At 43.0% G+C, this 17,715-nt stretch overlaps 2 protein-coding genes across 5 annotated transcripts; both read left to right on the top strand.

The window, feature by feature from the left end:
- The first annotated feature begins 5,601 nt into the window (after positions 1-5,601).
- LOC115662839 (uncharacterized) lies at positions 5,602-6,024 on the top strand. The gene has a single exon (XM_030584928.2). The coding sequence runs from the start codon at positions 5,602-5,604 to the stop codon at positions 6,022-6,024; it is 423 nt and encodes a 140-aa protein (XP_030440788.1).
- A 7,879-nt stretch (positions 6,025-13,903) lies between these two features.
- On the top strand, positions 13,904-17,394 carry LOC130138125 (1-acyl-sn-glycerol-3-phosphate acyltransferase-like). Of its 4 annotated transcripts, none has more exons than XM_056311229.1 (6): positions 13,904-14,283; positions 14,899-15,250; positions 15,975-16,124; positions 16,484-16,582; positions 16,657-16,749; positions 16,972-17,394. In XM_056311229.1, exons 1-6 carry the CDS (start codon positions 13,964-13,966, stop codon positions 17,239-17,241), a joined length of 1,284 nt encoding a protein of 427 aa, XP_056167204.1. In that variant the 5' UTR covers positions 13,904-13,963; the 3' UTR covers positions 17,242-17,394. The 4 variants fall into 4 exon arrangements, 3 of the variants coding, with proteins under 3 accessions (XP_056167204.1, XP_056167205.1, XP_056167206.1); XM_056311230.1 differs by having other exon boundaries at positions 14,874-15,250; XR_008816536.1 differs by lacking the exons at positions 16,657-16,749; positions 16,972-17,394 and having other exon boundaries at positions 15,975-16,327; positions 16,484-16,580.
- Positions 17,395-17,715: the final 321 nt, after the last annotated feature.

Here is a 17,715-nt window from a genome sequence, read left to right as displayed (position 1 = left end):
ACTATATTGTAATTTTTATGAATGTTTTTGTACATCTTTATCTCTCTTTTCAACTTCTATTTATAAGAAGTTAAGGATATAAACAAATCAACAATAAATTAGAAAGAAATCAAAGAGTGAATGCAAGAGATTCGCTGAATATCAGGAGCGATTGTTGAATATCGGGAATGGTTGCTAAGGATCTGCTGAATATCAGATTCCAGATTTGATATCCTTTGACAGGCACTATGATCCTGAGACAAAAGCGTCGAGTCGACATTTGCAACAGAAAGTCGACGGGCTGCGTTGACATTTTTATGTGGAATGGTGTCCAAAATTTTTGTGTTCTTAGGCGTTCTCTCAAGAAGTCTCCTCCTACAAAGATAGGGTCCATTCCATTTTAAGTTCTGATATTTGCGGCGATGATGATGATGATATCGCACTTATTTTCCAATTGATTTGATCTTATTTTTCCCATTAGTTTAGCTGGTGTTATACCTCCTAGAAGAGATCGATACCGATTTAATCATAAACTTATTGTATATGTATCAATTCGGTCCTAAACATTTCCACTTTTATTGTCAATGCGGTCTTAAACATTTGAGCGGGGTTCCAATGTAGTCCCTCTGGCCAATTGCCGACGCGGCATCCAGTCATCGGTGGCCTACCCATACGGCACGATTACATGGACAGCTTTGCTCAAAATAACGTCCTACGGGGACAGCCGCGTTAGCGATTTTCGGTGACAATTGGTCAGAAGTACTACGTTGGAAGTATTTCGCGCAAAGGTGTAAGACCGCATTGGCGAAATTCAAAATTTTATGATCGAATCGGCATCTATACTATAGGTTTACGATTAAATCGGCAATTTTTCCCTTCCTAGAATGACGAAACAGTTGTGACTTTAATAGACTAAGCTTCCATTAGGATGAGATTTCGTTTTGCGTTCTATGACGACCACTCTTAAATCTTAATTTTAAGGAGGAATGAGATCGTCTCCTCCGAAGCAACACTGTCAAAGTTCCCACAACAACGGCAGCGTAGACTATAATTTTTTGGACAAGATAAGACGTGAATCAAAAACTAGATAAATGGACCGATTATAAAATTACTTAATGGCCGTGAAAATTCAACCTATATCCTTCATTTACCTACTAAATCGAGTTCAAGGGTTCATCCAATTCATATTATTTACATGTTAATGCAAATTATGTCCGGTCGGACTATTCTTTTCCTTACAATCGCATTCGAAATTAGTGAATGCATTCGACATGATCTAAAGATCCGGGAAAAATACCAAAAAAGCTCTAAACATATTGTATTTATGCTAATTCAGCCATAAACCTTTCAATTGTGCCAAACTGAGTCATACACTTTCTTTACGTTTTGCCTTTTGAGTCTATTCGGCCAATATTAGCCAGAAATCACTTACGTGGGCGCCGTGCGCCCTACGTGGGATAGCCGGTGCTGACGTGAACAAGTTTTGCAATTTTTTTAAAAATAAATTGAATATTTTAATTTTTTTTATTTTCTTTTTTCTTCTTTCTCCGCAGGTCATCATGGCCGACGACTAGCTAGAGGCAAGGGCCAGCGAGGGTCGCCCTTGCCGAATCTAGCATGGGACAACCTTGCCCGGGAGCTCGAGCCTCACTAGATCCAGTGAGGTCGAGCCTCGCTCGAGGCTGGTGAGGCTCGAGCTTGTTGGAATTTGGTGAGACTCACCCTCGCCAGGCGAGGCTCGAGCTCGCCAGGTGAGCCTCGCCCGAAGCCAACAAGCTTGGCCCTTGCCAGATTCGGCAAAAGCAACCCTCATTGGCCATGACGATCGGCGGAGGAAGAAGGAAAAAGGAAAAGGAAAAGAAAGAATAAATAATAAATAATTATTAAAATTTTGATTTTTTTTTTTTTTAAAATTGCAAAAAATGTCCACGTCATCGCCAGTCATACCACGTAGAGCAGCCGGCATTCACATCGGCGATTTCCGGCTAAAATTGACCGGATTGACTCAATTGTCAAAACACGAAAGTATTAAGGACTCAATTGACACAATTGAAATGTTTATGATTCAATCGATACAAATACAATAGATTTATGACTTTTTCGGTATTCTTCTTGGGAAGATCTAGTAACCATCATCTCATAAAAGAATTCTTAGGCCAGATTAGGGGCCCGGAAGGGCGCTGCTTGGGTTAAAACTCAGTGCGACGTGTGAATGAGGTCACCATGACGAATGACCAGAGAGACCCCGTTTGGAGCTTGGAACATCACATTGCTTCCCGATTCGACACCGAAAGCCAAATTCTATTTTATTTCCTGTGGCTTAGAAGTGGGATGAACATATGGACATATAGAATTCCAAAAAAAAGCGCTAAACAAACGGCTCAAAAAGTTATGCAATATTCTAAAATATTTATAAGTTTCCTTTACTATTACTTTATGACCCAACGCCTAATCATTCAATGATTGAGTGTAGATTTACCATTAATCAAATTCAACTAAGCTAACATGACTCTAGTATAAGAAATTGAGGCAATGATGGTTGACCACATTCACTTGCACCGCGAGACTCTCCAATTATTTAGTCGGGACCCTCCATGATTACTTTTCAATTAGACAAAGTTCCATTTGGCACCTCATCTTGACTGCCCACCCACGTTAGACGTTAGACCCTTTTTAACTCCCGGTAGACTTAAGACTATCCTACGTAACAAGCATTCGATGGGTCCCGTCCTATGCGCGAAAATTATGGCGCCGACATGTCCAAGCCCGACGGATGATGACTACCGGAACGCGAGCGTTGCGATCGGGATGCGTCGATGAGCATGAGAGAGAGCGTCGGAATTCCAAAAGAGGGAGCTTTTCGAACGTGGCCATGTTCCGCCGGGGGAGGGAGGGGGGGCACGCATTGTTTGCGATTGCCGCGTTACATGTGATGGAAGTGATGGGTGAGGATGTGATGATACGTATGCCCTTCTCTCTGGCACCAATAGGGGTCGGTGAATTGGACAATGGAGACTCACCAACTTTTTCCAAAGAGAATAGGCACTTCCAACATTATCATGTAGTGATGCTACTTTAGTGTCGCTATGACACCTACCTCGCTGTTTTTTTTAGTGTTTCTCCAATTATTGATCAGGTGGCACCAGGGACTAGTTTTTCGGAATATTGTATTAGGCCCGCCTCTTGAATCTAGTCAAAAATAAATCATACATGCTAGAATTGAAAAATCGGTAAGGAATTATTTATCGAATTTTATGATCAGGACTCGAGTGACTGCGTCGAGTGAAAATTAAGTCTTTCGGACCCGGCATTCTGTAAGGTGATATCTCGATTGACTTCTCTATGCAGGGTTTATTTCTAAGTAATGGGGGGCACATGTACTGTCATTCTAGCAAATTATAAGTTAATGGGGTCATGCGCAAGAACTCTCGGTCTTAACTTCGAGGGGAAGAAAAACGCCGTGAATTAGTTCTTCGGGACAGGTTGACATTACGAAGCCCTTCTGTCTGATTTAAGTATTTAGCGATGGCGTGCTGTGCTATAGAATGCCTTGATGGAGAAACCACATTACATCAGATGGAGAAAGCAGTTCAGATTTTAACGTGAAAGATTCTTGAATCTCGAAACCATCTCGCGCGACGTCCAAAGAGCTCATGCCGCCGGCGAGGCCAGATCTGGCAGTGCCGCATGAGCTCGCTCTATCCCAAGTGACGCTGCTTGTGGTCACCCGACCTCAGGCAAGGGCTGCCGATGCCAGATCTGGCTCGCCAGCCAATGAGCCCTTCGCTGGTCTCGACATTTCTTTTAAGAAAAAATCAAGCAAAAATCCTTTACAAAAACATAAATTTTTTTTCAAACATTATTTAAATCGAAATTGCTCCGCGGTACATTTTCAAATTACAATTTACCAAAAATAATTTGCATTTAGAATGGCCCATTTAACCTAAAAATTCTTTGCATATTTTCAAAGAAATTTTTTTCAAAAGCCGAATCAAACGAGCCCGAAAATACAATCTCACCGTTTAAAGCAGCTCGTGGAAAAAGAAAGATAATGAATAAAGATGGGAACGATTACGGCCGCAGCGATACTAAAGTAGGCAATTAACAACCTCGGATAAGATAAGGTTAGATGAGGATTATTATCGACAATTAATGACGTCATCGTGAAGCGGGCCACGGTGTGAAAGGAATAAATGCGGAGGATGGGAAGATGCCGTTTGCCGATTTGCGTTCACACACGGCAGATCCTCTTCCCCTGCCCTTTTCACACCTGCCCATCGGAGCCGTGGCTCGCCCCACAGTCGACAGGTTTCGGCTTCGCGCCGAGCCCATCGTCCCCTTGGCTCATAAGCCGAGCCCCTTCTTCATTTTCCGGGGGGGTATAAGCTTGGCTCGATTCAAGGGGATGAAAAAGAGCGAGAGAAACGAAAGGAAAATGACGTGAACAGTCACTGAATTTTAGTTTAACGAGTGACGTAGTTATTGAACTTTTAATTTATTCAATGCAGTCTCTGAGTTTTAATTTAATGTACAATGTGATTGTTCAACGTCGTTTATGAACGTTTGGTACATATTCAATTTAGTCGCTGAACTATATGAAAATTTTTAATGTAGTATTTCCATTAATTCAAATTCGGGGACTACATTGAACATGTACCAAAAGCCCATGGACCATATTGAACAAATTAAAAGTTTAAGGACTACATTGAACATTAGATTAGAGTTCGGGAACTACATCGAAAAGATTAAAAATTCATGAACTATTTGTGCCATTTTTCTAGACTGAAAAATGCGAGGGCTCGCTTTTTAAAAATGTCTTCCCGCCCTTCACCATTGGATGAAGTGAGATTCATATGAGATCTAAACGTAGATGTGCACCTAAAGCATGTAAGTATGCCTATTACGGGGGCATGTTTTCTTTTGCTTTAAAAAGTTAAAAGGAAGATCCTTTTTACTTTTCCGCCAAAATTTGAAAATGCGGTGAAAATGGTTATGCAAATTGACATGTCGATGTAAGCACCTTTTTTAAAGTTTCGAGTAAAATTTTCACCGCGAAGAAGGTTTTGATGCACATGCGCCACAAAATTTAGAAAATAAACAGAAGAAAAAAAGGGAAAAAACCAATCCGAATGTATCTGTAATTATACCATCCGTGTAGGCCCCACGGCGCGCTGGCCAAGCCGACCGAGACAACAGGACCAAACAACGACGACAACCGAAGTGGCTCGAGCCGAGCCTATCCGAGCCGAGCTAACCGCCTTCACCGACGGCTCCCCCCGCGAGCACTAACGTTGTCCGTCACATGCAAAAGGCGGAGCGCCCTCCCCCACCCCAGAATTAGTTGGTGGTGGATGATGAGGTCAACCCCCCTTCACCTGCCACGTCGGACAGCCTCGTCCGACGTGGCAACAGATTAGGTTTGACCCCACCGTCACCGTCATGCTCATCGACCCCCGAGACCATCTCCTCCTCCAGCTCTCTTTCTCCCTTTCTCTCTCCTCTCCTCTCCTCTTATTTAACACCCGCTCCTCCTCCATTCCCAAGATCTTGATCTCTTCCTCGCGTCGCAGCGAAACATCGAGCGTTTCGAACAAGAAAGAGAAGGGAGAATAACCATCTCGAATGGGGAACTGCATCCGGCACGAGTGTCCGATGCAATGGGGCGGCGACGACTGGGAGGACGGGCTGTTCTCGGCGTCGTCGGAGGGGAGCGGCGGCGGGGACGCCGCCGCCGCGGCTGCCGCTGCTGCCGGTGCGGACGCGGACGAGACGGAGGAGCTCCTCGAGAAGAGGAGCGGGCGGCGGCACCGGTCGAGCAATGCGGCGACCCCCGCGGCGGCGGCGGCGGCGGCGGTGGGGAAGGAGGTGAAGATCAGGATAACGAAGCGGCAGCTGGAGGAGCTGCTGGGGAAGCCGGACGCGAACGAGGAGAAGCCCGTGGAGCAGCTGGTGTCGCAGCTGATGGCGATGAGCTCGAGCGACCGGTTCGAGGCGGGTCAGAGGTCGTGGAGGCCGGCGCTGAAGAGCATCCCGGAGGTCAATTAGCCTACGATATCATCACGTGGAACTGGTAGAGATGCCGAGAGAGATTTTTGTCCCCTCTCTTTTTCATTTCTGTTTTTTTTTTTTTCGTCAGGAGATGCACATAGGGATGAACCAAATTCTTCATCAGATCTTGATTTTTAGGGGGGGGTAAATTCATATTCTTTTGCTGGGTTTTGCAGTTTGGTGTACAGAACATGTGCCAAAAAAAACAAAACGGAGTACTGTAAAGTGATGGTGATATACTACTGCTGCACATTTCCTTCCTACTCTGTCTATCTCTCTCCTCTTGCATTATGTCGGGAAACAATTTGAGGTTGATAAAAGAAAAAAAAATCGAAAGTGGAAGAAAAAAAAATTTGGTGGGGAGATGAATTCATTGATAAAATGAAATGAAGGTGACGAAGATAATAGGAAAAGGAAGAACGCATAAGTTGTTGGGAAAGAGAGGAAAAGTTGGAGGGGGCGGGGGGGATGGGGAAGTTCTTCGTGGCGCAATTACGCTTTCGCCCCTCGAATTTTCTATCGCCAAGATGAGATCGAAATAAGAGGAGAAGGGGGAATGGGGGTCATTTTTGGGAAGTTTTTATATTGCTAATCCAATGCAGGATGGGAGACGCGACAAATGGCGGGAGGGGGCCCCCCATGGATTTGAGATCGTCGTCGCTCCTCTGCCTAATCTTTCCGTACGCTTCCCGAGCGAAGGAATTTTGCCTAGTCCACTCCCCATTTCCTTCTCCTCCGGTTAACATTCTGTCCATCGCTTTTGGTGCCTGGCACGTCGTCGGAATTTAACGGGACGACAGATCTCGAGTTCAGATTATCACGAGACGGTGACGGATTAGAACCTTTCCCGTCGAACCGGTTTCATCCGCTGTACCTCTCGGCGAGGCGAGATGTTGACATGTTACTTAATCACGGGCGTGCCACGGGAGCCTTGTTGAGGAGGTGAAGAGGGCGTTTGGCAAGTTATTAAATAGCGAAATTTTCTATTCTTTTGTTGTCAGAATTAGTTTGGGAACATAAATTCGTTTGTTAAAATTTTTGTGTTCGGGCACAAAATTGCAAAAAATTATTCCCAAAATCAGTTTTGAAATAGAATCAAGAAGTAAAAAAAAGTAACTTCTTGATTCTGAAACAATTTTTCCATTTCTGATTCTTCTTGGTTTTCTTCTCCCTTTTTGGTTTGTTCTTCTTCTTCTTCCTGGTTTGCCGCCGTCCAGCGGCCACCGGCCAGGGTCGGCGAGGGTGGCTCGCGGCCGTGACGGCAAGGCCTCGCCCAGCCATGTTAAGGCCGACCTCACCGTCGCCACTCCCGAGGCCGGCGGCGAGGGCCGCGACGCCCTCGCCGGCCATGGCCAAGGAAGGGAAGGAAAAACAAAAGAAAGAAATATTAAAAAAAGTAAAAAATTATTAATAAAAATAAATTTTGTGTAGTTACCAAACGCATTTATGTTCTTTTTCTATTCTAAGAATAGAAATTTTAGGCAGTTACCAAACGCCTTCAAATGCTTAGAAATTGTTCCCGGACACAGAATAAAAAAGAATCATTTCTGCACAGAATCAGTTTCCGGACACAGAATCGTTGCCATGCGCATCCTAAGTCTAAAGAAAGAGTATGATGGGAAAGGATGACCGAATTGTTCATAACTCTTTTGGTATCGATTTTGAAAATGGGCAGGGTTTTGATGACGGTGACAAGAGAGGATCAACATCTTTGGGTGCTTTCTCTCTCTCTTCTTGGATCGATCTTAGCATGATAAAACTCTATGCACATCAAATTAAGGTCAAAGGAGCTGCTCTCGAGGAGAGGAAAGTTTTCGCTTGCGCGCTTGTGAGACGAGTTTTAGAGGAGTAGTGCACCAAAAATTACCAAGGAGAAGTTAAATAAAATACATTTTTGAAATTTACAATACGTATTCCGAACTATACTTTCAGGAACAATTTTAATAACTCGACATATGGTTTGAAGTTCAAGGCCCCATCGGCAAACGTCCGAAAATGTCGTCGGATGATGCACCCGGATTGGCCCAAATGGAGAAGCTAGTCAATGGGCCCAAACCGAGCTAAAAGCCCAAATATATTTGAACGGGTAAAAGCCCAAAACCATCATCGAATCAGCATGCTGAAGTATTGACGTTTTGAATGATAATTTTATGCGTAAATTAGTTTGGGGAGCACGGTCTTTTCCTACCGGCAATTCGTATCTATACGGAGACACACGACTAAAGTCGTGGCATGGCATCCGAAGTCTAAACGCAACCAATGGAAGACGGGTCATTCCAAACGCTTAACTTCCCACATAGCTTTAACGCGAATTCGGAATGATTTTGTGATAGGGATTGCGGTTGAAAGATCACTAACTAGTTTGGATCGCCATTAGAATCTATGGGTGTAAAACTCGTGATTTTGAGCATCATATCCGTCTTGATTTGGAGATGGGGACTCGAGACCGATGCTTTTGCTTTCGATGAAAACCGAAAACAAAGTGGCTAAGATAGGACTAATCACTCTTGATAAGCGCCTCCATGAAACTTCACCGTGGAAATTCCACTTCCGCCGGTTCGTTGAGTGGAACGTTTGATCGCGTAGTTACTTGACCGTCGCCAGCAAATTTGAAGAAGCTGAATCCATGGCGGCATCGCCAGCGACATGCCCACGCGAAGGACACTTTTCCAAGATAGTTTGCCTTGGGAGCGCTTGCCAAGTTTCTGCCTTAACGAGCTCGTGAAAGACAACCTGACCATTGATCCCTCTGGTTGATGTCATTTCAATGTCGAGTTGTAAACTATACATCTTTGTTTCCCCGAAAATGGCTATGAAATATTCTTCAAGAAGAATATGAATGGACCAATGAGCAAATCGAAAAGGTTACGTTTGGTAATCGGGATAAAATTCGAGATAGGATAAATTTTATCCTATCTCGTGTTTGGTGCCTACTTAAGATAGGATAAAGTCAGATATAAGAGGGATATAGCCCAAATAAAATTATCCCATGAAGGAGGTATGATAAAGATGGATAGGATTTCTAATATTCATAATATAAAAAATATTTTTCTCGAATAACAAACTTGTTAAATTAATAAAATTAAAATGATATTCCAATATAAATAATATTTGAATTTTAATATAAAAAATTCAAAATAACAAAAAAATAACAATAAATTCGTTTTTATTTATTCTTATTTATATTTATATATTTAAATTTCTTTCTATCTTATGATATAAATTTCATATATATATATATATATATATATATATATATATATATACACACACGTTTAGTAGTTATATTTATTACATATTTTAGGCATATTTGTATAGTTTACTATTTAATAAAATTTTATTGGAGAATGATGGAAGGGGAAGAAATAAAAAAGAAACTAATTAAGAAAGAGAGAGAAAAATAATTAAAAAAATAAATGAAAATGAAATAGGTAAGAGTGTCGTGAGAAATTTTTATCATCTCCGTTTCTGCAATTTTTAGGTTCATTTACACTAATATAACGTTCATAGTAAATAATGGACATATTAATATGTGAAAATATCCGGCTTTATTATTATGATTCACCAAACAGTAGATAGGATATATCGAATCCCTTGGATTTTATATCCAATCCTATCCGATCCTATCCTGACTAGAAATCCGGACGACCAAATGCAGCCTAAAGGTTGTGAAGGGTTCTTTGTTGATTTGGAACGGGAAAGTCAGTGACAAGAAAAGGGAGAAGAACAACAGAAGTGCCAAAACTCGTGTACGGCGCTCACTTTAGTGCCAAAAGTTTTCGCTGGCTCACTTAAGTGCCAAATCGGAGGAAAAACGATCACTTAAGCACCAACGGCGAGAAATTTCGGCAAAATTCGTACGTGGCTTTTATAATTAAAAATTTTAATCTAAGTTGGATTTTTTAAAAAAAAATAAGTATACGTGGCATTTCCATGTGTACATTTAGATTTTTTAAATTTTTTTCTGATTTTTTTTCTTTTTTTCTTCTTCTTCTTCTTCCTTCGGTCACAGGCGGTGACCGGAGGCTGGCCACAGCCAACCACCTGGCCTCCCCGGGACAAGGCCGTCGTCGCCCGCCACAGGCGAGGCTCGGCCGACCCTCACCTGGGCGAGGGCGGGCGAGCCCTGGCAAGGCCATGGCGGCCTTGCCAAACTGGCAAGGCAAGGCCGACCCTCGCCAGATCCAGCAAGGCCGGCCATCGCCGTGGCCATGGCGGCCTCGTAGGGCATCGCCTTCCCCCGGGCGACGACCGGCCTCGCCGGATCTGGCGAGGGTCGGCCTCGCCTCGCCGTGGCTCGCCCTCGCCAAATCCGGCGAGGCTAGCCATCGCCCGGGGAAGGCAACGCCTCGTGAGAGCCAGCTAGTGGCCACGGCGTCGGCCGGCCTCGCCGGATCACAGTAAGGGTCGACCTTGCCTCGCCTAGGCGAGGCGAGCCCCGGCGAGGCCGGCCGTCGCCATGGCCACGTCGGCCTCGCGAGGCGTCGCCTTCCACGGGCGACGGTCGGCCTCGCCCAGAATTTGGTGAAGCGTCGGCCTCGCCTCGCCGGGGCTCGCCCTCGCCAAGGCGAGGGAGGCCGACGCTCACTAGATTCGGCGAGGCCGGCCGTCGCCCGAGGGAAGACGACGCCCCGTGAGGCCGCCATGGCCACAGCGTCTGCCGGCCTCATCGGATCTGGCGAGGCCAACCCTCGCAGGGGTTCGCCCGCCCTCGCCCAAGCGAGGGTTGGTCGGGCCTCACCTGTGGCGGGCAACAGTGGCCTCGTCCGGGCGAGGCCAGGCGGCTGGCCATGGCCGGCCTCCGGTCACCGGCGGTGACTGGAGGTAGAAGAAGAAGAAAGAGAAGAAAAAAAGAAAAGAAAGAAAAAAATCAGAAAAAATATTTAAAAAATCCAATCGTACATGCTAAACTACGTTGTTTTGATGTGTACATGCTGACTAAACCTCAGGTGAACCACATGAGCTTCAGAAATTAATAAAAAAATGCCACGTCGGATTTCCGGCCAAACTGACCGGAGTTGGCACTTAAGTAATCATTTTTCCAAAATTTTGGCACTAAAGTGAGCACCGTACACGAGTTTTGGCACTTCTGCTATTTTTCTCCCGACAAGAAAATCGAAGATACTGAGACCGGAGGCAATCGCGTCCAGTCATGCAAATTGCAATAAAGTAATTGATTGGAGGAGGTAATACAAAGAATACACTTGGAGTATTCATAATCCTCTACCGATGGTTAAATAGGGTGGATACAGATAACGATTACTGAATTCGAAAGAACAAAAAACTCCCTAATCCTATCCATGGTCACAAGAAATTACTCCACAATCTCCTACTATTTAGCAATACTTATATATTGGAAGTTACATATCTGAAACTATTTCTACTTGGTAGTTACATGCTGATGTTAATGACTTCAATGACAAGTGCACTTTCTTGTCGATAATCGATATTTTTATCAATGACTTCGATGTAGAGTTGTAGATTTTTTTGTTAATCAGTGACTTCTATTTTCATCAAATTCTGCTCTTATCGGCTATGCCTGTACTTGTCGATAATATATAAAAGTTTGTCATTTTTTGTTGTCAACAAATGCCCCCTTTTAAAAGAATTGAATAACTCATCAAACATTCTATTCTTTTAAATTAGATGAGTCATCACCCGGCCCCCTTATTATCGGCAAATTTAATTTTTACATGCTAAATTGCTCCTTGAATTATTTTCTTGAAAACGATAAAGTTAATTTTGATTTTGCTGCTCTTTGAACATTCTTCTCATGGTTCACACCACGTTGGGATTTGGTGCAACTTCCCTCTATTTGTGTGATGCAACCGAAGATTGACTTCCTCACGTCAATCATCTTTTGCCGCTCTCCCACTGGCTAAAGTATCGGAATGCGTGGTTGTCTCATTACCGGTTTGTGATAATGGGTTGTTGTTATCAACAGCATTGTCGAACTCTTGTTGATTTCTAGTTCTTGTAATTGCAGTCTCCTTAAATCAACAAAACATATCCCATCAGGAGTGCCAAAAAAATGTTTCATTGAAAACATGATGAAATATCTTTCAAGAACATGGATGGATCGATGAGTGAATCAATAAATGTTGTGGAGGATCCTTTGTTGATTTTTGACAGGAGGTAAACGACAAGAAAATTAAAAGTACTAAGATTGGAGATAATCGCGGCCAATCATGTAAATTGCAATAAAGTATAGATAAAGATACATTTGCGAGAATGTTAAGTTCTTTGATTGATTGGTGGGAGGATTACAAAGAATACACTTAGGATATTTATAACCCTCTACTGATGGCTAACTTTTTAATCCTATCTGCGATTACAAGAAGATACTCCCATATCTAAAACTATCTCTACTTTGTAGTTACATGCTGATGTCGAGATTTTTGTCGATAACCGATGTTTAGTTGTCGATGACTACATTGTAGAGTTGTCGATTCCCTTTGAATTGCGATTGTTTTGTTCATCAATAACTTCTATTTTCATCAAATTCTGTTCCCATCGACTAAGTCCGATACATGTCGATAACAGTTAAAAGCGAATCGTTTTTGGATGCCGATAATCTTAAAAAAAAATAAAAATTGAAGGTTGGTTGGAGAACAGAAGTCATATTTAATAATTTGGACGACTAGGGTCATTGCGAGATGATTTTTGACTTTGGATGCTCCATCTCGATCCGCGGGAACGGACCAGAAGCGCCTACGAGCTTCGTGGATGTTTCATTTTTATTGATTTTTGGAATCAATTGGTCAAATTTACACGGGCCACGGATTCCAGCGTCCTTACACTTTGGATTGGCAAATTGAAGTGTCCTTCGTCTTGCGATTGATTGTCAAATGCCGGATCAATCATCGCCAGCCACCGAAAAGACCCTCTCTCTCTCTCTCTCTCTATCTCTTAAATTCAATGAAAGCTTTGTGGCTAGCTCAGTCTTCTCCCGTGGCCCACGCCCCAATCCGTTCTTGACCTTTACGATGCAATTTCCTTAGGGTCGACGATTCGCTTTCTGTCCCGATCACTTTCGAGAAATCTACCGAGGCAGATGATCATTGCTCGCCTTTGTCAGCCATGTTTTTCACGTGATAGTGAATGTGTCGTGCGTTTCCCTTCCACGTAGTAATGATCGTGCGTTCTTCAGACAAATGGAAAGACGAGCGAGAGGCTGAGAGTTTTATTCAATAACTCGAAATTAGTTAGCACGAAAGAAAACTTCGTCATGTGCTTCTTTTTTTCATATGTACTGTGCACCTATATCGCCCCATCAATTTTTCACGTCGAAAATGATGAAATCTCGGAAGACTTTATTGCATTAACATATTCTTGCTCCTTTATGGGCGCGATTACCCCAAAAGAGGGATGAGCGATTCCTTAGTTGTTCCCGTTTTTTCTCTTCTTCCCGAAGTAATTATTTTAGCGATGAGCATATCTGACCCGTTGTCCTACAACTCAATGAGAAAACTTTCGAATATTCTAGTGAGTTGTATGTTCGACGCTCTAGGAATTCGATCAATACTTCTTTATTTCAAAACACCCATTTACAGGTCAAAGTAAATCACCGTCTCGGGTCATTTTACGGATCAACCTCACCGCGTCGTATGCCCCCCGAAAACAAGAAAAAAGCTAGAGCCGGTGCAACTTTGAATCCCCCCAGAAAACGCACAATCCCCTTAAATATTATTTCGAGTTATCCATGACTTTTAAGATGGAACAAAAAGCCATCCTCGCACTCTCTTTTTCTTGGAAGAGATGCAGATGCGCTCGCCACACGAGCACGCACACTTCCCCTTTTCCTCCCACATGATCCGGGGTCCTCATCCGTGGGAAGAAACATGGCGCCACATGTTCTTGAAACGAACCGCCCATCGAACGTCCAGGGGCACGGGACGACTCGCCAAATTCCACGACACACGGACCAGAAAGATTAATGATTGGTCACACGAGGGGGAGAATTTCTTCCTCAGACGCTCTAAATAAATCGAGAGGCTGTCTCTCCCTCCCTCTGTATGGTCTCATCATCTCAGCGGTCGCAGTGGCCACCACGCTCTGTAATTTTTCTTCGTCCTTTCTCTTTCGCTCTGCTCCCCAAAATCCTCCCCTCCCCCCCCCCTCTTTCGTCTCTTTGAGAAATCTTTGTCGGGCTCTCAACTCTGCTTCAGTTATCCGTTTTCCGCCTCCCACTCTCTTGGGGGGACTCTTTAGCTGGCCACCTTCTCCACGGTTCTTGGCGAGACAGCGACGTGCCCGGTAAGAATGCTGGTGTTCCTCTTCGTCTCGGAGCATCAAGTCTTGGTTTTGATGCGTGGGTTTGTTTTGATTTCGGAGGAGACGAGCTGAATAGCCACATTCGTCTAGTCACGACTTCGTTCGCTACTACTTCATTGGGTGTTCAGTTTCTTGTCGCTGCTGTTTTTTTTTTTTTTTCCTTAAATAATCCGTGAGGAATGAAATTGATCTTTACTTCAAAATCCGGTCCTCATGTGGATTACTGAGCGGATTGTTGAGTGGCTTGGATCGTTGATTGGGCTTTGACGCTCTTTAAGCTCTCTATATATCCTTTTGGGTCTGCGACGATTGAGGAAGAATGAGTTGCGGGACCGTTGATTTGAAGTTTGACTGTGTATGCAGTTGAAACGGTCCGCTGGTTCCGTGTAGAACTGATGAATGAACCTTTTTTCGCTGTTCTTCCAATTCTCTGTAACTGAATGGAAGGCACAGAAATTGTGCTTAGTTCATTTCTTGATTCATTAACTAATCCTGCTTTCATCATAATTCATTTATTGTGATTTGCGGGTATTCTGTTTTTAATTCTACTATATTTTACAATACAGTTACAGCTTGCACTTGCCCTCATTATTTTAGAACATCTCGAAAGAACCTTTGCACTCTGGCCATGGAAAGTAGTGGCGTCAGCTCTTTCCTGAGGAACAGAAAGCTGGAAAGCATTTTGAATGCGAGCTCCATAGAAACTTTTGGAGTTTCGGCGAAACCCTTGGTGAAAGAAGGGGTGGGATATCAGCCGAGGACTGATGGGTATGTTGATGACGATGGTTGGTTTTCCGAGTTGATATCTTGGATAAGAATAGTGACGTGCTTCTTGTCAATGATGGTGACGACCTTCATATGGGCATTGATCATGGTTATTCTGATCCCGTGGCCATATGAAAGAATAAGGCAAGGAAATATTTATGGGCACGTAACTGGCAGACTGCTGGTAAGCTACTATGGTTCCATAAGTTACTTCAACATTACAGGTGATAACACTTTATTTATGCTGCTATTTGGTTGAAGTCTTTTAATTACTATGAAAACGCTGGCCTTGTAGTGAATAGTCAGCTCCAAAAACCATCAGTGATTAGAAAGCATTGTTCCAACTTTTCTCTTGATTGAGGATTAAAAGACCAATCTTGCTTTCGCCTACCATGTGTGGACACTTCATGTGGGCTACAATTTGGAATTTTTCTTCCTTTACCCTCATAGTACTCTGGCGAAGCAGTATTAGGATTATCAACTCATATAGTTAGTTACTGATCTATCAATTCATTGTCTCGTTCGTTAAATTCAGAATTTACAGTTAGTTATATGAATTTTATCAGAAGGGTTTTATATAATTAACATGTGGCGGTACTTGGATTGACACCTGAGGAGAAAATGTGATCCTTAATTCCTTATCATTATTTGTTGAGTTCACAAGTCACAGTATCCAGTCATGCTGAAACTGTTATTCTCCTTGGGGCCATTGACAGTCAATATAGTTATTTTCTTCAGTAATTTAAGATGAAGAAATGGAGAATACTGCATGTGAATTTTATTACTTCGTTGATAGCTAGTTACTATTCTACAGTACTGCCAAGTTATGTGGCTTTTTGAAGTCTCTTATTTTTTGCGATAATGGTTTAGATTATGCATATGAACTGGAGTTTATGTATCTGTTGCAGATGTGGATCTTGGGAAATCCTATAAAGTTTGAAGGGTTGGAATATGCTGACGAGAAGGCCGCCTATATTTGTAATCATGCATCCCCAATTGATATTTTCCTTATAATGTGGTTGACTCCGACAGGCACTGTTGGTATTGCAAAAAAGGAGGTAAAATCCCTGCTTTTGAAAAGTGTAATTTGTTGGTTATTCATGTCAGGGATAAGAAGCATCATGCTGACTGCAATGCAAGGAGCAATGATACACTAGTTTTCCTACAAAGCATATAAAAAAAAAGGTTCAGGATCCCATAACTGTGGTCCTGAATCTTACTCTCCTTCATTGGCTCTTGGGATTTATATGTCTATCAATAGGCGAGGCACTCTTTTCCATTTTGATAGATTAAAATGATTCATACTTGTCTCAACAGCATTCATCAAGTGTCCAACATTGAGATATGATAGTTATGTGGACCTATTTTATTGACGGATTCCAAAGTCTTAACTTCAAATGAAAAATCATCTATGCAGATTATCTGGTACCCTCTTTTTGGACAGCTTTATGTATTAGCCAACCATCTCCGCATAGATCGCTCAAACCCCACTTCAGCCATTGAGTCGATGAGGGAGGTAAGTGTCTCCTCTGCATTGTTTGCCCAGGGTTTTGTATGTGTTTCTAACAAGTCAATGGTGCAATTGCACAGGCAGCTCGTGCCGTGGTTAAAAACAATCTGTCTCTGATCATATTCCCTGAGGGCACCCGGTCAAAGGATGGACGACTGCTTCCTTTCAAGAAGGCAAGTCACTTACTTCATCGTCTAAGATTTAACGCTCTTACTGAACTTTGTGACGAAATTGAGGAATAAGAAGTTGCATTGTAGTTGGACTGCTCGATACAGTCATAGCACATTGCTTTTAGCCCATTTTCTTAGATTACAGATTCATTCCTAAGCTGCAGTCATAAGTTGCATTGTGGTTCATCATTGCTCTTGTTCATGGCATGCATCATGTCTGTTCAGGGTTTTGTACACTTGGCCTTGCAATCACGACACCCGATAGTGCCTATAGTCTTGACTGGGACCCATCTAGCGTGGAGAAAGGGCAGTTTACATGTTCGGCCTGCACCTCTTACTGTAAAGTTCCTTCCCCCAATCAAAACTGATGAGTGGACTGCCGATCATATTGATGAGTATGTGGAAATGGTCCATGACATGTATGTGAAACACCTTCCTGAGTCGCAGAGGCCTCGTGCATCGAATGCTGCTACTAGGAATAATTCAGTTTCCTAGGTGAATTTCTTATATATTCAACTTTGTATCATTTTAGATTAGAGGAAGCATGTACTATTAACTCCTGGAATAAAGCACTGCGAATATGTAGTGTTGCTGTAACCCTTTAAAAAGGTTAAAAAATAGAAAACGCAAATGCAGTTTTGAGGTTCACTCAAAGATGAGTTTACTTGCATCGATCTCCTAATTATTGAATCAAAAGATTACTGGTGCCATCGGAATGATGTGGAAGTGGGACGGGAACCAAAAAACAATGGTGAAGAATATGCAATATGTGTGCTTCGAGTTTTCGAAGAATGTCATATGTGGATGTTGGTTTGGGAGCGTAAGCAAGTCTCTCAGGCGGTTTCTGTCGCAGAAAGATGGAGTTTTTAGACGTTGGGCAAAGGATGGGAATTTTTTTCCTTGGCTTTGACGTTTGGACTGTGTGAAAACAAAATGTTTTGGCGGTTCATTGTCATTGCCCATATGGGT

Source organism: Syzygium oleosum, unplaced genomic scaffold, assembly GCF_021117445.2.
Source record: "Syzygium oleosum isolate NSW1041296 unplaced genomic scaffold, Sole_v2.1 Sole_v2.05, whole genome shotgun sequence".
Lineage (NCBI taxonomy): Eukaryota > Viridiplantae > Streptophyta > Magnoliopsida > Myrtales > Myrtaceae > Syzygium > Syzygium oleosum.
The sequence above is the reverse complement of the archived record's forward strand: the minus strand, read 5'-3'. Positions and strand labels throughout refer to the sequence as shown.